The following is a 27,085-nucleotide window of genomic DNA, read 5'->3' on the forward strand; positions in this document are numbered from 1 at the left end:
TGGAGTATTTCAGGTTCTAAGCACAGACCAAATCATTACTAATCACGTTTCAATGGAATGAGCTATTTCCTGAGATTACGGGATGTCTAAATCACACGTGGTAACCGTCCCATCGCCCTAAAAGCTGTCAGTAAGTCCATACCCAGTAATCATTGATGACCCGGGCGGACGAGTATAAAGACCAGGCTCGGGCCGAGCCTGGCCTAGGTTATATTTTTTAGAATCTCACACTTATCATTATCATTCCCACACACACTCACTTTCTCAAACATCATAAGCCGACTCCATACATCTTAGTCTGACTTAAGCATCGGAGTGGCGACGTCGAAAACCATTCCGGCTCCCCACTTATGAGTTTCCTTGTTTTTCAGCGTGCATGCTTCATCTCCAAAAAGACGAGGAACTCGCCTGCTCTTTCGCCCGAGAATTTACCCACCCCAGATATCCATTTTATGATAATCGCATCAACTACTATCAAAAAAATTGTAATAAATTATCCACTTTCGTTTCCATTTTTATCCATCTCAGATATGCAAGTTAAGTTTTCGTATTTAGTATTATTTTATAGGGCTCTTTTATTAATAAACTCCGTCATGAAATACATTAATTACTTTCTATATTTTTTTTTATCCTCTCAAACAAACATTAAAATAAGGATAAATTAAAAATTTCTTTCTAAAATGTGTTTTTCTTTTAAATTTTTTTTAATCAGTATGAAAACATACACTAACCTAAATATATGGAACGAGAAGAGTATATATATATATAAAATTTTCAGCTACCCAACCAATGCTGCTCAACTCGTCCCCGACAACTAAAATCCGGCACCGTGTTTAGTGATACGAAAAATAAAAAAAAACAACTAAAACCCGATACCAGATTTTAATGATCGGGGACGAGGTGAACAGAAATGGTTGGACAGCTGAAAATTACTATATATATATATATGTCAAAATAAGTTTTGTCTTAAAATTAACGAGGTGAGCTAAGTTGCGCTTGAGTGTGAAAAAACCTAAGCTTCGATGAGTTAAGCAAAACAACTTACACTATAATTTTTTCTAGTTTTATAGATGTATTTTTCATTATTCAAATTGACAATTTGTATTTCATTTTCTCCGCTTCTTCCAAATACACAAAATTTTATTCTTCTAAATATTTTAAAAGAATTTGTTTTAATTTTTAGAAGCAACACAATATTAACGGTTTAGTTTATGCTAACCCATTCGAGCAGTGCCCGAATGACTGCCCGAATGGGGATTCAACGGACAAAATTATGAACATCTCAAATGTAAAAAAATTGGGCCCTATGATACAGCCCATATGCTAGCATAGACTAAACCAATATTAACTAGTATTTTTTAAACAATATTAATTAATTATTTAATTAATTAATTAGCATTTTAAATCAACTAATTTTTTGATTCAGTTGACTAAAAAATCCAAACAAAAAATACCGAATCATGTACTTAATCATAGAACCGTAAATCGAAAACCGAACCAAATCCAGCCAGCACGGTCAGACTCAGGGTTTTGTCTATGCTGCCCATGTGCTGCATTCAAGGGCCCATGTTTTTTGGGATTTAATATAATCTCATTTGAATTGAGATCATATCAAATTCCAAAAAACATGGCCCGTTGGGGTAGCATGGACAAAACTGACTCAGACCGGTCGACTGCAAAGCGGCCTAGAATTCATGTGAAGGTGTACTGTATGCACTCAGTATCTCCTCTCCCCGCCCTCTTTTCAAAAAATGGAAGAAGTTACAGAAGAACAAAGGAAACGGGCCGAGGCCAATCGGGCGGCGGCCCTCTCCAAGCGCCAGGCCATTGCCTCCCTCGGCAAACAATCCTCCCACCAGAACCCGTGGAAACTATTCAGATGCCGTAAACCTTCTCCCGAGCTCGCCGCCGATCTTCACGTTCCCAAACAGTCCTTCGTCCCAAACATACTCGGCCCGTCCGAGGAATTCCTGGCCCGGATCGAAATCTGCTCCCTCGATTCGTTTTCCGTGACCCCTGTTGCTGTTAAGGGGTTTACGTTTCCCGGTGAAGCCCTTTGCTTTGAGAAACTCAGGGATTGTCTCTCTAATGTAAGATGATTGTCGAAGAGTAATGTAGTTGGATTTTGTTGGTTTATCGATTTATTTACTGGACATTTAAAGATAAGGGATGGTTAGTTTTAGGTTGTGGTCGAAATAATTGGTGGGTTTTGGATACCTTGAACAACCCTCAATTCAAAATTGAATAGTAAAGTTTGGTGTGGTTATCGATATAACTGGTGGTTCGTGGATTTCTCGAACAATTATCAATTCAAATTTGAATTTTGAAGTTTCGCATGGTTGGTGATTGTTGTTGGCTTATGCTTGGAAATGGAATTCGTTATCAAGTGTTTGGATAATCCTTATTTTATATTTTATTATTTGCGTGGTTGATTAGGTCATGTTATCACACTACACCCAAAATACTGGTGGAGGAAAAGCTTGTGTTTATAGGCTTCAGGATTATCAGTTGGTTCTAAAGTCTTTGAAGAGTTGGAAAGGTATTGAATGTGAAGAGATACCATGGGGAACATTCAATGTCATTGAGAGGCTTTCACATTCATTTGCCGCTGGGAAATGGATACCTTGCAGGCCAGAACATGTACCTGATGAGAAGGTTGATGAATTGATTTCAGAGCTTCCAAAAACATTGTTAAGTGCGTTGCTACCTTTTCAACTAGACGGTGTTCGTTTTGGACTGAGGAGGGGCGGTCGGTGTCTTCTTGCGGATGAAATGGGTCTTGGAAAGACTCTGCAGGTAATTGTTGAATTCAATTCTCATTGACCTGCTTTCTTGATGATCATTTATGTGAACCACTTCGATATGTGTTCCTTCTTCTACTCTTATTCTAGGTATCTTCATTTGTGCCATTTATACACTAGTTGTTGGTAAAGAATTGGTGGGTTATTGGGCCTTCTAAAGTACATTGCATTATTTTCCATCGTTATATTTTTTCCTTGAATGAGAAAGAAAGTTAATCGTGCTCAAAGTGTGCAAACAATGGATTCATTACATATATAACAGAAGATAATGCCGTAAAATAGTGCTAATGTATGCGAGCATAAGGACAGCTAGGTTCTCATACGCCCCACAGCTTATCTGTTATCGAAATTAGTTCTATTCAAGCTCAAGAGTCAAGATTCGGAAAATGGTTTGCAAAAGCTTTTGTAGTGTTTAGGATGCCAACGAACTTGGGTACAAATGATGTATCTTCACGAAATGATTTGTAACAATGTGAGATGTAGATTCTTGTAATTGGAGGGGCTTGCTTTGCCCACTAATGCGCAGAACTCCAAGATTGCTCTTGGTTTTTAAGTTACAGAAGTATCTTGAGTAGCTTATAGTTCAGCGTTGGCTTAAGGTACTGAGTTTACCAAAACAAATATTTTTCTCTTGTCAAATATCTGTTGACAAGGTTACATAGAAGTTTGATTAAGATTGAAAATGATGAAAATTAAATTTCTAAGATATGAAAATTTCTGTTGAGGGTAGTTTTTTTTGGTTTCTCAAGAGTCGAGAGTGTTTTTATTTATTCTTACCTTTTCCGTTTTGTGCTATAGTTAAATTTCCAGATAATATTTACCATTGTTGGTGCCTGGCTTATCATGCTATCTTGTATTTCTATCTCTTGTTTGTGTGGTTGCTAGATTTTCATGTTAGTTCATGTGTACATTATGAACTAAGCTTATGGCTCCAACTTTGTCTCAGAGAAACTATTACTTGTTAATTGTTATTAATCACGACTCTTGGTTTTTCACAGGCCATTGCAATTGCAGGTTGTTTCTTGAAGGAAGGTTCCATACTTGTTGTTTGCCCAGCAATTTTGAGACATTCATGGGCAGAAGAGTTGGAGCGTTGGTTTCCTTTTTGTACGCCTTCTGATATACACCTAGGTAACGTCTTGATATTCATCATTTTATTTCGCCTTTATTTCTTTACTCAGGGAATGCAGCTCGTGGTCTTCGAAATTGTTCTTTTTTTTTTGTTTTCCTTTTGCATTCTCCACCTTTTCGTATTGAAACACATCCATGGCATAAACTATTTGTCTTGATCGCGTCCATGTATTTTTAATGTAACTGATTGTTTTTGACCCATTTTCTCTCTCTCTCTCTCTCTCTCTCTCTCTGTGGGGTACATATTTTCCTTTTATTTGTTTCTGAATAATTTTTTTCAAAATGGACGATTGACTTTTAAGTTGCGTTCCCTCATCCTTCACTCTTCTTTTTGGGTTTAAGGGTGTAATCTTAACTCAACAGACTTGAGTTGGGGGCTAAATTCTAACAAACCATTTTAGATCCAAACAGTTAATTAAATCATATATCTGCTCAAGAACTGATTTTTCGCTAAGACGCTTAAAATTTCGTTATTTCTATGAAAATTATATTTTGTTCAAGTGGTAAATTATACTACAGAAGATTTAAAAGAAATCTGGTTAAGAGAACGTATGAGCAAACAACAATAGTCAATAGTATAACAGAATAATAGAAATGCAGAAAAAGACGAGATTTATAATTTATTGAGGTCCAAAGGCAGTTTAATGTTCCAACGTCTTCTTTTTATTTTCCACGCCAAAAGAACTCACTAAAAGATTTGATTCTTTTGAATCCTTTATAATCATTTCACATTCTAAATTAATTGCAGACACTTAGACACCACTCAGTAAATTTCTAAGCTCGAAATACTCTAGATCCAATCAGATTAAGTAGAGTATTCCGTACAACAATTGGGTACTAGACCCAATAAATCACTTGAATAGGTGCAACATATTTAATAGCTATCGAGTTCGTGTGTTCTTACATACAAATTGTTCTTGAGCTGCGAGCGAGCTTGATTTATTTGATGTACATTGTTTGCAAAACTTTGTATGCTCTTAGTATTCAAAGCTTTGTGAATTTTCTCATGATCAATACCTTCTATCTTCAGTCTCTTTAAATAGATATATGCCTCCAACAGTAACAATTTAAACTGGGTAACACAATAATAATCTTAGTCTAAATACCAGTTCATCAAATCTTCTGCTTGCTTTTGGATTTTGTGTGTTGGAGCAAGATATGATTGTGATGCTTTGATGGGTCAATGGATACTTGCTGTTGTATTATATTCTTAGTACTGATTCACTTCCTTCTTGAGTTAGCTGATCCAGTTGAGGTGTTGCACTTGGCAGGCTTGTCTTGACTGATAACCTATTTTCTTGACCTATTTGTTGCTTGGTCGATCCTTTGCTTTTGCCATGAAAATAATTAGCTAACCGACCTACGTATCCCAGCTGATTTTCTCTTCTCTCACTACTCACTACTGTTGTCACATCCAATTTCTTTAACGCCTTTTAACTTTCTGCTTTGCTGGTCTGATTTGTCTTAGCCATAGTACTTAATACTAAAATAGCCCACTTTACTTGAACTTCTTTGTCGACTTGTTATGAGATCGCCTTAGCCAAATATTGTGAATTTAACTGTGTACGTTTCTCTTATCCAGTTGAATTCATAATTGATATTGTCATCATTCGATTCATTTCAAAACCTTTTAAGATAATATTCAGCAGTTGTTTTACATGCAACTTCATATAAATATATTTCATGTATGCGGAGAATTGACAGTGTTAAAGCTTTTCATTTTTAAAAATCTATGATTTAGGCTGTTATTTTGCACCAATGGTTTAAAGTTGTTCATGGCAGTATTGTACTACTCCTTGCCTTCTCAAATTTGTTCCTCAAAGTTTGTTCAAGTCATGTTGCTTAGGGGTGGGATCGGGTCGGGACTGTCCCGTAACCCCCTTACCCGATTCCCGTCCCGATAAAAATTGAGATTTTTTTCTCTCCCGATCCCCTACCCGAAAAGTGTCGGGACCCGAATGTTCGGGATCCCGTCGGGTAGAAAGAGGGAATTCCCGAAAAATAATTTTTTTTAAAAAAAAATTCTATAAATTTTTTTTAATGAAAAATATGAAGAAAGTCAAACAATTTCTTAGTACATTACAAATAAAGTAAAATTTCTTTGTATATAATCATTAAAAACTAAAAAATCTTTTTAGTACATTACAGATAAACTAAAACAACTATTTGGTTAATACAATAAAAACATATAATTATTCGAAATAAAAAAAAAACAAAATGAAAATTTATAACTCAACAATAATATTAAAACAAATAAATATAAATATAAAAAATAATTATTTGAGAGATAATTATAAAAAATATTAATATTAAAACAGAATTATAAAAAATATAAATAAAAATATTATTATTATATTCGGGTCGGGAATCCCGTCGGGTAGGGTTGTTGATCCCGATCCCATTCCCGAAATTGATCGGGATCGGGTAAAATTAGGGACAGAAAAAATTCGCGATTGGAACGGGTTGGGAATCGGGAAGAGTCGGGAATTTTGTCAATTTTGCCAGCCCTAATGTTGCTTCCTTTTTCCCTGACAGTGTTTGGTCATCGAGACAATCCTGCACGTTTAGCCGAGCAACCAAGAGTCGTGGTGATTTCATACACAATGCTCCGCCGTCTGCAGAAAAGCATGTTGGAACAGGAATGGGCCACCTTGATAATAGATGAATCTCATCATTTACGCTGCAGCAAAAAATCATTAGAAAAGGATGAGGTAAACTGCATTCCAATTATGTTCTGTCTAATGATAGATGTGAAGATTGAAACTGGCTTGTGTTGTGGTGGTGTTTTTTTCCACTCAAAATGTGGAAAACATGGAATGGAAACTCATTCTCAACCTTTAGCCATCTTGTATTCATGATTGCCAACTTGAAGCATGTTGGATCTATGGGGTTTGTTTATATTCACATGGTTACTACTGTTGTTTATGCGCTCTATATGTTTTGCACATGTTCTTGATGAAATTGATATTCCAAAGGACATCTCTCTCCCCTCCTCCAAACTCTACTCAAGGAAGGAGGTCCATGAAGTTTGATTTGTTAAATTCAGTATCATTCCTTCAATCTGGAGTAGTTGGGTGTTGCATAGAGGGTAAGCATTGACTTCTACAGGGTCTGAGGGGAAACCGTATAACAAGATGAAACAAGAGAGCTCAAGTACAGAATACAAATAGGTGACATCTGCTTTAATGCTAATTTTACATAAAGGATTGACATAAAACAAATGCATATTGACCCCTATATTGTTGGATTTGGCTGAACACTTTTGACTTTTACCTCATGACATGTTCGTTTGGGTTAAACTTAATGTCCCACGAGGTGTTTCATTTTATACAAGATTGCAAAGCCATACTCTGTTATGGACTCAGGCTTGGGGGTTCTAGTGGATTGGGCAAGTTGACCCAAGTATTTCAAAGCCTCCTATACCAAAGGTTAACAGTAGATCCAGAAACAGGGGAAAATAGTGAGTGCTCGTGCAGTGGGGAGAGAAGGATAAATAAAGGGAGTTTGTCATTGTTAGGGAGGATTTGAGTTGTGAAAACGTTTCTAGTACTGCCACGGTAAGAGAGAAAACATATTCAGTTAGTATATTTTCCCTGCTCATGGGGCCATCTTCTTGAGAAGGAATTTGGTCATTAATGTGTAAAAACTTACCGTTTGATTGATATGAAATTCCTCAATGTGTTTACCGCCATTGATTGTCCCTCTTTTTGCTGAAATTATTTGGAAGTAAGTCTGGTTTTTCTATCCTACCCATTCAAGTGTTTGTAAGTATAGTGGCATGTATACTGGATTGATTTATTAAGTTTTTTGATAGATTTGTTAATTTTATGGTCTTTGAGAATTGAGAGGCATAATGAAGATAGCCAAGCTGAAGTTGGTTGAGATGGATAATCGTTTTACTTATTGGTTAGGTTAGCAAGGGAATGAGAAAGAACTCAAGGAGGTGAATAATTAAGAATTCTCTTCGGTGCCTTAGTTTTTTTTATTTAAATTAGATAGATTTCTAGATTATGCTTGTTTGTGGAGGTTTAAAGGCGAATCTCATCTTCTTGGCAAAATGACAATATCAGGAGCTGATAACCGATTTTAAAAAGATGACGATTTGCTACTTTAACTTGCAGCTTGTTAGCCTAATTTTCTTTTGGCGAATCTTTCTGGTATTTATATCCGTTCCTTAGAAGACAGTTCTTTCTCAGAATTTTGCATTATCAAATAATATTAACATTATTTTATTGAATCAACACTCTTATTTACCCCATTTTCCAGCTACAAGCTGTGCTTGATGTGGCTAAGAAGGTGAAGCATCTGATTCTACTGTCTGGAACTCCTTCATTGTCAAGGTTGTTGAAATCATCTTTGCTTTAAATCAAATATCTTTAGTTATGTCCAACTTTTTATCTGATTTCTTTTGTGCTTATGGGATTTTAAAATGTCAGTCTCCTGGGTTGTGTGACTTTATATGAGCACTAATATATCAAATCTAAATGAATGCTCATTTTGTGTTTCTTGTTTTCCTAGGTGATAATAGGCCTTATGACATTTTTCATCAGGTAAACATGTTATGGTAAGTACAGAAGCATTTCTTAAGCAGTGGATAGTTTTTGACTTTTCTAGCCTGTTGCTAATGCTTTATAATTACTGCAGGCCAGGTTTGCTTGGGCAGACCAAATATGAGTTTGCAAAAACTTACTGTTCTGTTAAATTTGTCAAGGGTAGCCAAGGAAATGTTTTCCAGGTAACTTTCAGGCTTGCTCTTACAGCTGTTTATTTTTCTTTCAAGTTTGCCTTCACCTAGCTTTTATCTGGCTATGATGTTGCTTGAGGCAAAATTGTCTTCACTATTTTTTACTTTCAGTTCTATCACATTTTTAAGTAAATTTGAGATCAATATCTTTTTGTAGGATTTTTCAAAGGGGATACGTCTGGAGGAATTGAATGTTTTACTGAAGGAAACTGTCATGGTAATGCAATATAATTTCTCTTTTGGAAATTGTTGTTTTTTCATTTCAAATCTTCAAAATGATATTTTATTAAGTTCCTGTGACACTATATAGATTATAGCCGTTGGTGGCTGTCGCAAGAATTGTTTTAAAAAAATGACTATCCAACTCTATTAGCGGATGCTACTTTTATGCATGCCAATCACTCAACCAAAGAGAAAGTGGGGTTTCTAGAATGCATCATTTTTGTCGCATTTAGATTGCTTGGTTGGTTGGTTGCTTGTTTTCAAGTCTTTGTAAGTTTCTTTTAACTATAAAACTCAAACTAGCAACTTTTATTGTAATAATCTAATTCCACTTTTGATTCAACAGTATGGCCTTAACAATGAAATTGTGTAGAATTGCTTAGTGGTGTGAAAATGTGTATTTATTTCCTGTAAAAAAAAAAGTGGTGTGAAAATGTGTAGATTTATTTTTTAGGTGTGAAATTGTTTATTAAGTGTGAAATTGCTCAAACACTGTACCATAAGGTGAAGAGATGTTACATAACCCCTGGTTAAGAAGTTGTGAGTGGTGGTGGAAAACAATACTAAATTGAAATTGTGACTAGTAAGAGGAATATGAAGAAGGTGAAGGATGATATCATGATATTAGACACTGAATTGGCAAATAATTATGAAGAGAATATAGTGAAGTTGATGAGTTAATAGCACTACCCAAAAACAATTTTTTGGCTTGATCTAAGAAAAAAAGGTTAGTCTCAAAGCATCTTTGTGAAAACCTGAATCTTGTCCATGAGGTCTACAAAACATACTATGTGTATGGTATCTATGTGTTGCTAGAACCATAGAATTACCGGGATTTCTCTTTTGTTCATGGTTTTCCCCACAATTTTAAGAGTTGTAGCTGGTATTGAGCTAGTTTCTTTATGCACATGATAGAGTTTCAACTTTCAAGTAAAATTTATCTTGGAGAAAGGTAATTCAACATCATTAATGTGGGAAATCATTGACTAGATATGGATTTGTGATAATCTGGCAACTAATCCTCACAATATAGAATCTTCTTTTCAACCAATAGTGAAATCCGTTCTTTGTCAAACCAAAGTGTGTGCACGCTCTCCCAAATGTCAAGGCTAGTTGCCTTGGTGTACGAAACATAGGTTCTTTAATATGTGGTACTATGATCTTTCAATAATTTTAAATTTACTAGCATTAGGTCATCTTTTTCCAATTTTTGATTCCACCATGTTGAGGGAACGACAAATACTCCCGTCTTACGTGATTGTCTTTGTGATACAACAAGTAAAACATAAAGTTTGTTTTTGATCTACTTTATAGTTAAAAAAGTTTATATTGTTTTATTAAGATCAACTATAAATTTTGTGCGCTTGAAAGAGTTGAATTGCAAATTTTTTTTTTTTTGTTTTTTGGTTTTAATTTTTGGCACAATAACAAGTGGTTGAGCTAATAAATCTATATTATCTGGGGCCTTCGGCATTGTGGTTGCTGTAGCTAGCTGAAGTTACTTTTGTGTACAATAAATGTTACTACCTGTTTTATGTGGTTAACTTAAATTTATAATTGGTTTTTTGACTCTCTTTTTCAAATCAAGAACAGGTAAGTTGAGATTTGCAATTGGTTAGAATTTTCTTCGTTTTCCATATGTTAGAAGTAGATAATACAGGGAGAAAGTGATTTATTGTTTGTGTAAAAATGTGGAGATGAAAACCTTTCTATGTATTGAACACCAAATGCTAGAAGGAAATGATCACATTAAAATCCAGGCATTATGGAATCCTAAAAAACCAATAAATCTCTCTAAAATGGAGTGTTGGATTTAGTTAGCATATGGATTCTAACTATATGAAACGATATCATTTTTTGGTATTTTTCCTATTTGTGCAGCAGAATTTAGGCACATCGCTAAAGAATGTCTATAGCTTTTTTTGGTATTTTTAAAAAAATAGACGACTGACTTAATTTACAATTTTCATCGACAAAATGGACACTCAAATTCAGTGATAGGTAATTTGGATTTTGGTGTATCTATTCATACATGTTTTAATCTTTTTTTCTGCTATTCTTTGCAATCATAACATACTCTTCTAATATTTGTTTCTTTTGTGACTACGCTACAGATAAGGCGCTTAAAGGAGCATGTTTTGCTGCAGTTACCTCCCAAACGCCGGCAAATTATAAAATTAGTTTTGAAAAGATCAGATATTAGTTTGGCAATGGCAACTTTAGGGCTGAAAGATGTTAACGTTTCTGCAGACAGTGTTGCTGAAAATGCCCTGCCTGATATTTCTGATGAAGATCAAGGTATTCATTGATGCCTTTTCAATTTAAAATTTTTTTGGTCGAACCTGGCTAATGAGACTGGCTGTCGAGATGTAGGCGATGAAATCAATGTGGAAAACTAATATACTGTTTTGCTTATAGTTTTTTCCCTGCAATCAACCATTATTTGGTTGGGTTATTTAACTATTTTCCCTTGGCAAAATATTCTGTTTTTGGAAGTTAATTTGAACTTGTCTTCCATCTGATATCTGTGTTTTTGTCTTGGTCTAATTATGTGGGTTCTTAACCATAATGTCAACATAAATTTTTGTGAACTAGTGTTCCTGCTCAACTATTTTGAATTTACCTTGTTGTGTTATTCGTTTCTTATTTGAGTTAGAATGCTCTATATTCTGCTGTCAGAAATTTTATAATTTCGATGTATCTGCTGATAATATTTGAGTACACAATCATGAAAGATGTTCTTCGAACAGTGTAACTATGGATTTATCTTTGCTAACCTTGGTGGCTATATTGTGCTTTTCTCTCCTGAACTTGAAATGAAACTCGGGTACACTAATTTATTTAGTTGGTTGGCACAGTTTTTGTCAAGAAAAAATCTAATTTCAAATAATCCGTGTAAGATTCCTTATTTCTGAGCTTTGTGATCTTAAATTTTAACTAGCTTCTGACATGTTGAGATCATGATATCTGTATGACAGTTGTCAAGAGTATAATAAATTCTGTTTCCCCAGTCACAACTTAAAATTTCAACAATCCAAGGCAGGAGTGCTTGCAAATTGGCAGACTACTCTAGATGCTTCATTATTGTTCCTAATCTCTTATGAATGACCTAACAGTGTAATATGCTGAAACTTATCAAGCTTTTGTGATTCCCACTCTCAATCTCACCAGGATATTTTATTGCTAGCAAAAATGAAAACACTCGATGTGTTGTATTTAACTTCAGATATGTTTCATATGTTTATACATCTAAATGAAACTCATGTCTACACAGATAATGAAATGAATAAGATTTTGTCTACGAAGCTCTCAGCACTAGGTATTGCCAAACTACCTGGATTCTTTGAGTGGCTCTCTCTACATCCAATCATGGCTGAGTTAGATGAAGTGGAAAATAATGAAGGAAGTTCGGGTTCTCACAAAATGATAATATTTGCTTTTCATCATAAGGTGCTTGATGGAGTGCAGGTAATATTTCTTACTTCATAATTTTGAGAAGTTGTGCCAGTGAGTTTTTTGCTCGATAAGTCGGCGATGCTTTTTTGCTTGAAAAATAATATGCTTTTATCTGCTTTCTGAGATTAATATCACTGTTGATACTTGAGGAGTATGTTACGTCTTCTCCTTTTATATGCTTCTTGTAAGTTGGAATTTTACCCTGTTTGATTCTTTTGTGTCATTCGATTGGTGGCTGAGACAATTTATAAATTATTTTCTAGTTTTCTGTCTATTTTGCTATTTCTTAAAATTTTGTAGTTGGTACCCAGGTGGCTTAAGACTGCTTCTGATCATCAAGTAGAGGACTATTTGTACCCACCAAACCCTCATGGTCCCATCTATGTCTGCAAAGCTTGAATTGCATTCTTAGTTTCATATATCACAATATTTGATTCATTGTCAGTATTTTGGCACTTATTCCACAAGAACTAGATTTTACTAGTATTTGGACACGTGAGTCAATATTTTAGGACGTGGGCATTAATTTTTCTGTGTTTGTTCCATGGGGTTCCGCATTAGCCATTACATGGTGGGTTTACAATAAAAAATGCTTTATTTTTGCTGGCTTATTTGATATGATATTTTCTTTGAATAAACACTATGGATGTTCTTTCTGATGTCTGATAATACAGGCGTTTATATGCGAGAAAGGAATTCAATTTGTTCGCATTGATTGCACAATAACTGGTGGCGACAGGCAATCAGCTATTCACTCCTTTCAGTCATCAAAAGAGGTTTTCATGTTCTCTTCAGCACTGCTCCTTAGTCCTTCCATATCTTTACATTCCGGTTTTATGCTTATGAACACTTCCTAATATTGGTTATGCTTTGCTGAAAATTATTAAAATTGAATTGTGCTTTAGAAATTTTGATGTTAGATTTCTGTTGAATTAAACTGTAGTCCCATTATTAACGTCATAACTTTTGGCCAAATTTTAAATAACATATAAGAGAGTTGTACAAAAAGATTTTGAGATTTATATATGAGGCCCGAAATTATGAGCAAATGTCCAAAATGCGGTGAGGGAAATCTCTCACATACAGCACAATGAATCTAAATTCAAAGCTATATATGTAACAAAAAATGATATCCATTTAACTCGAATACTAGATTGAACGACTCGTGCAGTTTTAAGCATATGAAATTTACCTTCCTGATACCAATCTCAAAGTAAGCGTGAGAAATCAAACTTCCTGACGCCAATCTCAAAATCTAGTCCATTTAATCTGTGAACACAAATTGAATGATGTATATTGAACAGGGTGAGTTTGGAACATAGTTATTAAAGGCGTGCGCCTGGCTGCGCCTAGCAGGCGCACCAATCGCGCCTGGGTACTAACCCAGGCGCACACATTAAAAGAGGCTCGCCTAAGACGCGCGCCTCTCCAGGGGCAGATGACTTTGGAATGAGGGATAACTGCTTGCAGGCTTCGATTGCATGGGTGGTATAATGTTGGCATAATTGGAATTTTTCCAATGAACTCAATCATACCGGTTGGATATCTGTTTGACCTGCAAAGATGATAGCAAGAGGGACAAAATAGATGATGTGCCTTAAAATAAGAATTAAAAGATTTATTGGAATATTTTCTGAAATCAAGGGGACCGTATCCCATAATATATGCTGAACAGTATTTACATCTGAAAGCAAAATAGCAACTTATCTGATCCCAAACCAACTTTGTGTGATATTTTTTATGGTTTCCTAGTTCCTACACTTCTTTGCTGGCTTGGCTGAAGGACTAATGAAATGAATTCATTAAAGAGACCGTAAAATATATGCTGCAACTCCCGCTCTAGAGATTGAGTTCTTTCAGTTCACCTAGTGACAACAAATTTACTTGAATTTTGACAGGTTAAAATTGCATTAGTTGGAATTCGTGCTGGAGGCTCCGGACTTAACCTAACATCAGCTGACAATGTTGTATTCTTGGAATTGCCGACAAGACCCGGTGAAATTCAACAGGTGCCTTCGACTGTCTACTTTCTGCACTCTCCTTCTAGGAAGTCCATGAACGTTATATAAATCCAACCATGGTTATTACCAAATTTAATTGAGGAGTTATCTTATCTGTTTGTCTAGATTCATTTTTCTTTAAAGTTCTTAATTTCTTAAAAGAGCAGTGAAATTGTGAATTTGATTAACCATGATTTTGTTTATTTCAGTAAACCGTGATTTTATTTATTTCAGCGTATTATTGGCACTTTATTTGAAATATCAATGTTGAACTTTTTTATGAAATAATGGAACATCGTGTTTTCATCAATCAGTTACTCTTAAATATCAATGTTGAACTTTTTTATGAAATAATGGAACATCGTGTTTTCATCAATCAGTTACTCTTATGAAGCATGGATCTTGAATAGCAATGTTTCACATTTGATCCAATCTCCCAATGCATTCAAATAGTCGCAGTTATTCGCTCAGGAAATTGTGTTCGTTTTATATATTTTGCTATCATTTTGGTGGAGGGGATGATATAAATCTTTCAAAATTTCAATTTCTCCCGAGTAGGTCATTATGTATATTTTCTATGTTGCAATACTAATGCATTGGTTTATTTAATGAGAAGTTTACGGTGCCTGGTTCAAGGTAGCTCCACAAATTTTGAGTGGTAATATTTGCATCACTTACGGATGCATTGCACTTGCTGTAGCATACTATCCGTAATTTTATTTTCATATTTGGCTTCTAGCCTTTCGCTACATTATATTGATAAGCTTTTACTGTCCAATTCCTTTGAATAATAAAATGCATTTGTTATTGATACTTGCTGTTTTCTATAAAAACTAATTCAGTCAATTACTCAAATAGTTATTTCATGATGCTTATAGTAATTATTCAAATGTCTGAAGGCTGAAGATCGAGCTCATAGACATGGGCAAAAGAGATTGGTGAACATATACATTTTCTGTGCAAAGGTGCCTCAGAAACAATGTTTTGTTTCTCTGCTCCTGCATTTTCTCCAGAATGGCACGTGCAGCTTTTAAACTATTTTCTCTATGTTTTATTCTTTTCATCCTTCAGGATACTTCTGATGAGTTACATTGGCAGCGGTTGAATACAAGTTTACTTCGAGTTTCATCTACTGTGAATGGGAAACATGACGTAATACAGGAAATGGAGGTATTATATATAGATATAATTCATACTTGATGCTGGAAAAATACGAATTCTTTTGGAGAGACATGTTCTGAAACATAACATGCGCATTTGAAAATATATGGAAGCACTTATGTATGTAGTTACGTAGGTGCTTTTTTGAATGTAATTATTAAGGAGTTACTCAATTGTTTTTGTAAGATTTGACCAGAAAAGTAGACTGGTAATTAAATTTACATAATGGAATTACGTCAATTAGCAGGAGGGAGTTTACCTGAATGGAACTGTTAAATGAACAAGAAGAACATAATTGCTGGAGAAAAAAGAACGTTCTTTTCATTATATCACTTCTACCATTTACAATAATTAACAAATCAATATATAGACACACTAACATAATCAGAAAATAGAAACAGAATTGTAATCCCTTTAATTAAGGGATCTCCTAATTATCCTAATTTACAATTGGTACATAATTTCCTAAATATCAAAAATATGATTCTGATTATATATCTTTAAAACTCCCCCTCAAGCTGGTGAATAGATATCTATCATTCCCAGCTTGGACACGATCTCTTGAAACAACAGGCCATTTAATCCTTTGGTGAATATATCGGCTAGCTGATGACCTGACGAGACATATGGTGTACAAATTAAGCCACTGTCCAGCTTCTCCTTAATGAAGTGTCTATCAATTTCAATATGCTTTGCCCGATCATGCTGCACTGGATTATGTGCAATGCAAATAGCTGACTTCTTGTCACAATAGAGTTTCATAGGTCCACTCCTCTTTACCTTTAGATCTTCCAAGATAATCTTCAACCAAAGTAACTCACAAACCCCTTGAGCCATTGCTCTGAATTCTGACTCGGCACTTGACCTTGCGATAACATATTTTTTTTTACTTCGCCAAGTGACAAGATTTCCTCCAAGGAATGTACAATACCCTGTAGTCGACCTTCGGTCATTGACTGATCCAGCGTAATCTGCATCTGTGTAGGTCTCAAGTATCATATTGTCACCTTTTTTAAACAAAATTCCTTTTCCTGGGTTCCCTTTCAAGTACTGCAGTACCCTGTCAACTTCTATAGGTGTGCTCATTGGTTTACAAGCCAATTTTCATGTTTCTCGGAGCCAATCAGTGATATATTTCTGTTGGGATATAACTATCCCTTGCTTCGAATAAGCTACTTCTATGCCAAGGAAGTACTTTAATTTTCCCAAATCTTTAATTTCGAATTAAGCAGCTAGTCTCTGTTGAAGGCCTTGTTTCTTTTTCTCATCATCCCCTGTAGTAATGATATCATCAACATAAACAAGCAAAATAGTGACTAACCCAAAATTCAAGTGTTTAATAAACAAAGTATGGTCTCCCTGACTTTGTTTGTATCCCATGGATTGCATTACCCTTGTAAGTCTTTCAAACCATGCTCGAGGGACTGTTTCAGGCCATTCAAGGTCTTTTTCAATCGACAAACCTGTCCTTTTCGTACATTTTTCCCATATCCCGGAGGAATGTTCATATAAATCTCTTCCTCAAGGTTTCCATGTAAGAATGCATTTTTTACATCAAACTAGTGCAATACCCATCCATAATTTGCTGCCAAAGATAATAGAACTCTAAATGTGTTCATTTTAGCAACCGGAGCAAATGTTTCTTGATAGTCCACCCCATACGTTTATGTATAACCCTTGGCTATCAACCTCGCCTTATATCTCTCCAATGTGCCATCTGATTTATATTTCACAGTGTATACCCATTTACACCCCACTGATCTTTTTCCCAAAGGCAAATCTGTAATCTCCCAAGTGCTGTTTTTTTCCAAAGCTTTCATTTCCACATTCATGGCTTGTTTCCAGTTTTCATTAGACAATGCTTCAGACAGTGGGTAACGTGGTTGTTTTTGTGCAATCTCTGGTTTAAACTTACTAAGAAGTTTTTATGTGATGGTGAAAATTTGTCAAATGTTACGACATGGGACAGTGGGTAACGTGGTTGTTTTGTGCAATCTCTGGTTCCTTTGCGAAGGGCAATAGGAACGTGCAAGCTATGATCATCTACTAAGTGAGGTGTGTGTTCATTGTGTATAATGAAGTTCTCAATTGTTACCTCAGGTGTAGAGCTCAGTTTTGGACTCTTGGGCGTGCACAAGTTCAGGGACCGATGGACCTTTCCGCCTTGAATATGTTTGACCAAACAATCTGATATTGGTTTGAATAGGGTTCATCTCATGAGAACTTGGGACTGGTTGAGAACTTGGTACATGATCAGGTTGGTAAACATTTTCTGGGACAGATTGATGGCTTAACAATGGAGGACCAGAGAAGTTAGGTAAGGCTGGAAAAATGAAAGGATCCTCCTTATCTTCCAGATTATGCTCCCCTGGAAGTTGGGGAATGGAGTAATAAGATTCATTCTCATGGAATGTGACATCAACTGAAACAAATAACTTCTTGGAAGGAGGATGGTAACATTGGTAGCCTTTTTGTGTTGATGAATACCCAACAAACACACACTTGAGAGATCTAGGATCCAATTTACCACGACTATGACCATGAACATGAACAAAGCACACACACCCAAACACTTTTGGTGGCAATTGATTAGTGTGTAGATCAGGAAAGGAGATCGTGAGCATCTCGAGAGGACTTTTATCACCCAAGACTTTAGAGGGAAAGCCGATTAATAAGATGTGTGGCCGTTAAGACAGCGTCCCCCAATAATACTTAGGCATATGGTTCTGAAATAAAAATGCACGAGCAATGCTCAACAAGTGACCATTTTTTCTTTCAGCAAGTGCGTTTTGCTGTGGAGTATGTACACACGACGACTCATGGATAATGCCTTCTTTTTGAAAATAGGAGTGAAGAACCTGATTGAAATAATATTTGGCATTATCAGACCCAAACCTTTTTATTTTTACCCCAAATGGGTTTTGAATCATGTCATGAAACGTTGGAATGATAGAACTAACATCCGATTTATGTTTGAGCAAGAATATCCAACACATGCGGCTATAATCATGAATAAAAGAAATGAACCAGCGAGCTCCAGTAACATTTGGAATAGGAGATGGACCCCAAATATCACTTTGGATTAAATTGAAAGGACTCAAACATCTTTTATTACTTTGTGAAAAAGATACACACTTGTGTTTGCGAATTCACTATTTTAACATGAAAAAGACCCAATATCTAATCCTTTAAATAAACTGGGAAACAAGACTTTGAGAGTTTGAAAGGACGGATGGCCAAATCTACGATGTTGAAGCCAAATCTGTTCTTGATTTGAGGAGAGGTAGGCAGAATTAGATTGTTTGGGCAGATTTTTTGAGTGTGTCAAGATAGTAAAGTCCATCCCCTTCCTTAGCATGACCAATCTCCTCCCCGATGCTTGGTCCTGAAATTCACAATAAGATGGGTAAAAAATCACATGGCAAGACAAGTCTTGTGTTAATTTCTGTATAGAAATAAGGTTAGTGGACAGTTTGGGGACATGAAGCACTTGTTTTAAGGTAATGGAAGGACTTAATTCGACATCGCCCATCCCTGCTACTGTGATCAAAGAACATTCAGCAGTAGTAATTTTTCTAGTACTAGGACAAGGGGTATACGAACAGAAAATTTGTGATGAGTGTGTCATGTGATCGGTGGCGCCGGAGTCTAAGATCCAAGAGTTGGCAAAATGGCTAGTGGAAGCATTGAATGCAATGGAAATAGGGAACTTACCAGATTGTGTCAATGAGCATGTACCTGACGACCTCCCAAGAGTGGTCAAGAAAGCCCTTAACTGCTCAATTTCCTCCTCATTGAAATTTTTTGGAGATGGAGCATCTATATGCTCCGGTTGTGCAGTCATATGGGCTTGGCTCCTATTCCTCAGTTGCTTTCCTTTGCTGCCCTCATCCTTGTATGATGGTTGCCATGAATTTTCCAGCATCGATCTAGAGTACGCCCTGTTTTGCGACATTTGGGACACCACAATTCATCTCTAGAGCCTTGGGACAAATTTCTAAGAGCAGTACCTTTTCCAAAATCTGGTAGATTTCTAAGAGCAGTACCCTTTCCAGAATCTGGTAGATGATCAATGTTCTTTTTAGTCACCAATGCGGAGCTCTCCACACTTTGTGGTTTAAGCATGACACCGACTTTCTTCCGATCGAATGATGGCTATAACCTCATTCAAAGATGGAATTTGGTCCCTCCCAAGGATTTGAACGCGGACTTGATCGAATTCAGGGTTGAATCCCACGAGAAAGTCATAGACCCTATCTTGTTCAATGTAATTTTTCAGAATTGTCGCATCGTCATTCAAAGATGGAATTTGGTCCCTCCCAAGGATTTGAACGCGGACTTGATCGAATTCAGGGTTGAGTCCCACGAGAAAGTCATAGACCCTATCTTGTTCAATGTAATTTTTCAGAATTGTCGCATCGTCTGGGCACTTGGTCTCGAAGCATCGATAATGATATATCTCTTGCCACAAATTTTTCAGAGTACTAGCATACGCTGTAACAGATTTATTTCTTTGAGTAGCCAAGCCTGTTTGTACTTTGATTTCATAGATTTGGGCAGCATCTCCCTTCTTGGAATATGTTTGGCGAATGCTGTCCCAAATCTCCTTGGCAGTGGTGAGGAACATGCATGTATCACTGATGTCGGGCATCATAGAATTCCAGAGCCAAGCCATAATAAGGGAGTCTTCTTCATCCCAGGCAGCAAACTTGGGGTCCTTTTTGTTAGGCCCACTACCAAGCAGATGGCTGAGCTTTCCTTTACCCTTCAATGTGGTCCTGACGAGCTGGGACCATTTTAAATAGTTTTTGCCATTTAGCCGATAGGCAGAATGGATTTGCTGTAATTCTCCAACAGCAGGAACTGGAAGGGTTTTAGAAGTTTCGGCTTTTCCAGCCATCGATAATTGTCCGAATAATAAATCAGAGGACTGCAATACCAGGCTAAAAAATAGTGACAATGGAATTGCGAATCAGATCCGAATGGATCAAGCCTTACGGCTCTGATACCATGTGAAATGAACAAGAAGAACATAATTGCTGGAGAAAGAAGAACGTTCTTTTTATTATATCACTTCTACCATTTACAATAATTAACAAATCAATATATAGATACACTAACATAATCAGAAAATAGAAACAGAATTGTAATCCCTTTAATTAAGGGATCTCCTAATTATCCTAATTTACAATTGGTACATAATTTCCTATAAATATCAAAGATTTGATTCTGATTATATTTCCATATCTTTAACAGGAACTATGATCTTTAGCTTTATGTGAAAAATCAAATTTGTTTTTTCTAGATAACCAAAGTCTTGTTGGACGTTTTTCCATTTTCTTTCTTTCTTTATTCCGTCATTTTTTAATATAAAAGGCTACTTGTTTGACATCTTTGTATATGATATGGATATCACGGTCTTAATTTTCTTTTGGACCTCTACATGGAAAGGCTTGTACTTAATTTTTAAATCTACGTTTTACCCCCTCAGTTCTGTCTTCAAAGTTTGAGGACTATACATCCAGGCTTTATTTGTGTCCATGTTACACAGGTTGAGAGTGTTTCTAATCTTGAGACTGCCTGTAAAACAAGAGAGAAAAACAAGCAGTTAATGCTTGGCCAGATAGAAAATGAGGATAGGCCCGTAGAAAAGATCATGAAATCCCATACTGCTTGCACTGATCAAGATTCACAGCCTGAAGGGGCATCCAGTGACTTGCATATACCGGTGGATAGGTGTGGTGGTGGACAATATCATACTGCTATTTCGTCATGGAGGGACAAGCGTTGTCGTGAGGTAGTTCATTGTTGTCTTCTTAATTGGATTTTCTTCAAACCTAGCTCTTGACTTTACGTTCCTGGCTTGTTCTCTTTTCATATGGATTCAGAATGAATTACTTGAGCTAAATGGAAAGCATGCCAATCTTAGAGATGAGGAATTTGCTGCAAGAGCTGAACATGAAGCTGCTGTTTGTCCTCTTGGTGTTGTAGAAAAGATTGACAGCAGAAGTAAAGAAATGAAGGTACGATGTCGTTTTATCTTGTGCAACTGACGATCCAATGATCTATTTAACGTTTGTTGCTTAAGAATTTTGTGATTTATCACTTTTGTAATGATTGCTTGAATTTATCCAACGTGGATTGTAGGTTGACGCTATGTTCAACGAAACCACATTAACCAAAGGGGGATGCATCAATGAAGTCGATATTGGAGCTAATAGTTCCATCCAATCAACTGCTCTCCGGTTTGAGGTAATTTTCTGAGTTTTGCTTCACTGTGTAGTTATAGATGTGAAGTTTTTTTAAGCGGAAAACTGATATTTTAATAATCTCAAAGGAGTATATATATGGTGGAAGTAGCTTATCTATGTTCTATGTACAAAAATTGCTACAATCTTTTCTAAACACACAGCTAACAAATCTCTCAAACAAAAATGAAAAATTTACTTAAAACAAATTATCTGTTAGGATTCATGTTTTCAATTCTCCCTCTCAAGCACGAGAACGAATCTTGTCGATTCCCAACTTGGATGTAATACTTGTTGAGTCCTTTTTGAAGGCATGTTAGCCAAATGCTCATTATTTTGACAGTATGGGAATACTGAGATCCTAACTGCTCTCTGGAGGTGAATACATTTCATTTCACTTTTTTAGCATACATTTATATGAAAGTTTGATTGGTGACCTGTTACTAGGTAAGCCTTCATGATAACAATTTTTTTCTCCAGACACTTATTATTGGATAGCAAAGTTTGTATTTTAGGTGGACTATTACCAGCTGTTAGTTTATTCCTCGATCGTGTTGTTTTCATGTTTTCACCTTATAAAGTTCCTTAGCTAGGACATTTCTTGAGGAATGCTTATTGTCCACATTAAAATGATTGCGATGTAGCTTAAACTCGCTGCTCGCACTGAAACACATATTGTAGATTTATAGAAGTTTTTGTTTGTTCCTGAAGTTGTTCTCCGTTCAGGTTAGCAAGTATACTGGAAGGATCCACTTGTATTCTTGCATCCCAGGAACAGACTCTAGACCAAGGCCATTTTTTGAAAATTTCCGGCTAGAGGAAGTTGAGTGCTGCCCACTTGCAAATGATGTTGATAAAATGTCTGATAAATCTATCAAGGATGATCCACTATACAGAGGAGCTCTTATGGAATTCATCAATGAATGGAAGAAGCTGAGGCCTATTGAGAAGAGGAAATTGATTGGCAAGCCCTTACAGCTCCCACTGTCTTGTGAATTATGTTATTTAAATGAAAGCATCAATCATAATGATGGGGTATGTATGTAGATTGTAGAATTTATCCTAGACGTCTTACCAATTGTCACCATTGAATTGTTTGTGCGGGTAAAATTTGTTTCATAATTATTTTTCATTTCTCAGGGACTACTGAGGGGTGGAAGTAGACGGCGTAAAACACCTATGGATGAGATAAGTCATTCATTACCCTCAAATGCTTCCCGGAGAAAAGTTCATCTCTCTGGTGGTAATGATCAGAAAGAGCAACTTTATACGCAGGGTTGGTCTAACATGGATGAACCACTCTGCAAGCTATGTCAAACTCCTTGCAAGTAGGTCTTGTTCATTTTTCTCTTTTGTTGGTGAAACATGGAATGAGGTTTTGATCAATTCTTGATCGCAGGAGTAAATACTCTAAATCGCCTCAATTCTTTGAGGACCTTTTTTGCACTTTGAATTGCTTTGAAGAATATCGCTCACGAACTAGCAGCAGATTTCTTCGTGAGGTTTGATCTAGAATCATGTCTGATTGCTTATTATTTCTTATGTAAATCAAGTTAACATATGAGGTTTGTAGGGTCTTTTCCAAATTGAGAAAGGAATTTGCACGTGTTGTCAATTAGATTGTCATCGACTTGTTGAAAACTTAATGCCTCTATCACTTGAAAAGAGGCCAATGTATATCAAGAAAGTGGCTCCAAAAATAGCAGATCACAAAAAATTGTAAGTTATTCTTACTCAAGATGAATGTTGGAAAGTGTATGTCATAGTTTTTTACACCTTTTATTATAATAATATTAGTTACAAATATCTTTCATCCCACTTTTGGGCTAAAAGTTCCAGAGAATTATGAAAAGGACCCTACAGAGTGGAGAGTTCATTGTCGTCACCGGCCACCCCCATCCTTTTTTTTTTGGTTCATTTTTCCTTAAGTTTTTTTCCAACACTAGTTGATTTAAATATCTTGTTTTTACCTTTAAAAAAAATCTTTTTTCTTTTCATTCTTAGCAAATAATCTAATCTCTATGTTTTAGAAGTGATGGCAGAAGATATGTTACAGGTTGACTAATATTGTGGTTAACGAGCGAGTGACAAATGGGCTTAGTTGTTTTCTATCTTTTTAGCCGCTGCAAGAATAAGCCCCCGTCGCTTGTAAAGCTCTCATGCTGAAGAAACTTTGTCTTTCTTTGACACCAGATTTTGTAATTTTTCCATTCTCGAGTGCCACGTGATTAATGATTCAAAAGCACTGAATACTAATATGGCTGACTGGTTTATGATGGGCCCAAACTATCATACTAAACATGGAATTGAGTAGGATGACCAAATTATCATGGATATCAAACATGTCCTACAGTATTAAGGGTTTGTTGGCCTTGGACATATTTATCTTGGTCACTTGTGCTGACTTGGAGTTTTGCTGGTTATTCTGTGGATTGTTTTAACTTTGATGTAGATCTATTCTCAATGTGAATGAAGTGCAAGAATGGATTAATGGCTGGATAGTATTGTTATGCATGAGCAAATGACTGTTTAAGGTTCATGATATGTTTGGTGTGCCTCCAACAAAAGCTTGTAGCCCCTTCCATTTATTTTCCCATTTGTGGAGTAAATGATTTTAATTTTTAGGGTGCCAGGGAAACTAAGTTCTTTCAATTGTTTAGAACTGGTACAAGAGCTATGCATCTGTTGTATTTCCATCTTTCATTCGTTAGAATCAAGTTTTTGTTTGGAATTTAACAGACTGGACAAGCTTGTTCATGACCCAAAAGAAGGCAATGCTTGGCATGCAGACCACATTATACCCGTGTATAAGGGGGGAGGTCAGTGCCTTATTTTGTTTTTTTTTGAAAATGTTGATGCCGTTTGAAGCATGAACTCATGTTTCCAATGTATGAACTATGAACAAAATAACACCTTTGATTTGATGAATTCTCTTTATTGAGTTCTCCAGGTGAATGCAAACTAGAGAACATGAGGACTCTTTGTGTTGCTTGTCATGCTGCTGTTACCACTGCACAATGTGCAGAACGACGTATTGCTAGAAACAAGGCTAAGAAACAACTCAAAGACATCATGAATGGCCTCACAGATGCCCACAAATCTGAGCATATCAATAATGTAGTACAGGTGATGCCATAGTCCAAATAAAATTAGCGTGTTTTTTGTCGAGAAGTGTTTACTGGGTTGATGATAACATAGAAACCATTTTCATGCTGTTGAAACTTTTAAGCTTGACTCTCAAAAGACGTTCCATGATAAATCAGAAAACAGATTATAATATGATGATAACATAGAAACCATTTTCATGCTGTTGAAAGTTTTAACTTTTAAGCTTCACTCTCAAAAGACTTACCATGATAAATCAGAAAACAGAGTATAATAATTAATAGGACAACAAATTATCAGTACTCATCTTGATAAAGTTTAGGATTTGCATTTTCTCGTATTTGGAAGTTAGTTCTGCTGTATCATGATCAATCAGTATTCAGACTAGAAAATGGGTACCAAAATCGTGTTCAGTATGTTACATTTCTTCGATCAGAGTTCCAGCTTTTATGATTTCATAATTGCAAGCTCTATGCGTATAACACCTTGGCATGATCTGAAATGCCTGCCTTATTTAGACTAGAAAAGCAAGTACCGAAAATATTGTTCCTTCATTATAGTATATTTCTCGCAGGATTTTAAATTGTCTTCTCTAATTTGCAAACTCCACGTTTTAACAACTTGCCATGATCTGAAATGGTCGCGTTATTTAGTATAGTGATATTTTGTCATTATCTTGTCTACAGGGCTCTGATTTAAGGTTCCGACATAACAACATAGAGCATGATCTACTTATCGATATTCCTGGAAGTGCATATTCTGGAGCAAATGTGAATACAACCAAGGACGAAAATCTATCGAAAGAACTACTTGATAATCGATGTTCACACATCATCTGCCCTGTGGATGGTGAGTTTACTCCAGTTCTTGACGAGAAAGGACAGTGCCAAGAATCCGAAAATCCCCGTGATCCGTCAGAATTCGTATATGTTCATTGCAATGTAGAATCTGAGGTGATAACCGGTAAAAATGGGATTGAAGAACATGGTAAACTGTCTATTTCTGCGCAGCTATCTTTTCTGAGAGATGCAGCTCTGGAAGTTTCGAAAATCGAAAAAGACAAATCTTGAATAATCATGATTTTTTTTTTGGACATGCTTTGTGGCTTGTAGAATTTCACTCGTTATCTGTTGTAATTTATTTAAGGTCAGAATAGAAGACAATTTCATTCTTTGAACCCAACCTTGATACCGAGTTGGTTGGGAAAAAAATAATTTTTTAATTTTGAATTAGTAGTGATGCCATGTGAATGCATATTGATCATACCATACCAAACACAAAAATTCCAAAAAAATATTTTAATAAAACATAAATTTTGTCCATAAAAAACAAAAATATTTAAATTTTTATTTCAGAAAAAATAAAGAAACATAAATTTTAAAAATAACAAAAACGATGCTATTTAATTAATTATTTTAATAAAAAAGGTAATAATTTTTGTCCATAAATCCTTAATTGTAATATAATCTTTAAATAACACAAACCCTCCACGCATAATGAATAATATAAGTGAAACTTAACAGCATGCAATAATATAATTGTTGTATTGATAAACAGATATTCGAAATCGAAATAAAAACCAATATAGCATTAAGAAATACTAAAATATACTTCCTGACAGCAAGTTTCTCTATAACTTGTATTAATTTGATATATTTGATTTCTCAAAGTGGTTGATAAATCCACAATTAGATTCTCAAAAACTATTTACATCCTCTCTTAAAACGACTCTTCATGTATATATAAATATTAATATCATATATTCTTGTATACAATATATATCCAAATTTAATGTTCACATACATTATTATAACAATATATACAAGATATTTGGTTGAATCTAAAAATAAAAGTGATGTATTCACGATATACATAATATAAAGAAAGTATCTCAGAAAAATTATCTTGGTATGATCATTTCAAAATTACAAAACCACCCTTAATACTATTTAATTTACTAATTATTTAGGTGACAAGTGACAACTTATCTAATACAAATCCAAAACTTCTCACAAAATTTACGAAATATATTTTTCTAATTAATTAAACTAATCTCATTAGATAACAATCCGAACAACTTGCACGTATTTTTTTTTCAAAATAAAATTATATTACACAACATGTGCATTTTATATATACTAATCTTTAATACACACGCATTATGTGTACATATATTTATATATAAAAAATTTTACTTTATTAATCATATATAATCAA

General features: G+C 35.4%; 2 protein-coding genes across 2 annotated transcripts; one reads left to right on the forward strand and one right to left on the reverse strand.

Moving 5' to 3' along the window:
* Nucleotides 1-1,697: 1,697 nt before the first annotated feature.
* Nucleotides 1,698-26,089, forward strand: LOC140863777 (uncharacterized). The gene is made up of 24 exons (XM_073267428.1): nucleotides 1,698-2,090; nucleotides 2,437-2,796; nucleotides 3,800-3,932; nucleotides 6,468-6,643; nucleotides 8,199-8,272; nucleotides 8,461-8,496; nucleotides 8,577-8,667; nucleotides 8,834-8,893; nucleotides 11,013-11,196; nucleotides 12,173-12,366; nucleotides 13,029-13,130; nucleotides 14,253-14,363; nucleotides 15,254-15,319; nucleotides 15,426-15,524; nucleotides 21,067-21,312; nucleotides 21,404-21,538; nucleotides 21,663-21,767; nucleotides 22,490-22,798; nucleotides 22,904-23,091; nucleotides 23,163-23,265; nucleotides 23,337-23,482; nucleotides 24,503-24,582; nucleotides 24,714-24,889; nucleotides 25,555-26,089. The coding sequence occupies exons 1-24, from the start codon at nucleotides 1,752-1,754 to the stop codon at nucleotides 25,936-25,938; spliced, it is 3,897 nt and encodes a 1,298-aa protein (XP_073123529.1). The 5' UTR covers nucleotides 1,698-1,751; the 3' UTR covers nucleotides 25,939-26,089.
* LOC140863778 (uncharacterized) lies at nucleotides 18,761-20,508 on the reverse strand. Its single transcript, XM_073267429.1, has 2 exons — nucleotides 19,230-20,508; nucleotides 18,761-18,900 (listed from the first exon to the last, which is right to left on the reverse strand). Exon 1 carries the CDS (start codon nucleotides 20,413-20,415, stop codon nucleotides 19,633-19,635), a length of 783 nt encoding a protein of 260 aa, XP_073123530.1. The 5' UTR covers nucleotides 20,416-20,508; the 3' UTR covers nucleotides 18,761-18,900; nucleotides 19,230-19,632.
* Nucleotides 26,090-27,085: the final 996 nt, after the last annotated feature.

The sequence above is a fragment of the Henckelia pumila genome, chromosome 4 (genome assembly GCF_033568475.1).
Source record: "Henckelia pumila isolate YLH828 chromosome 4, ASM3356847v2, whole genome shotgun sequence".
Lineage (NCBI taxonomy): Eukaryota > Viridiplantae > Streptophyta > Magnoliopsida > Lamiales > Gesneriaceae > Henckelia > Henckelia pumila.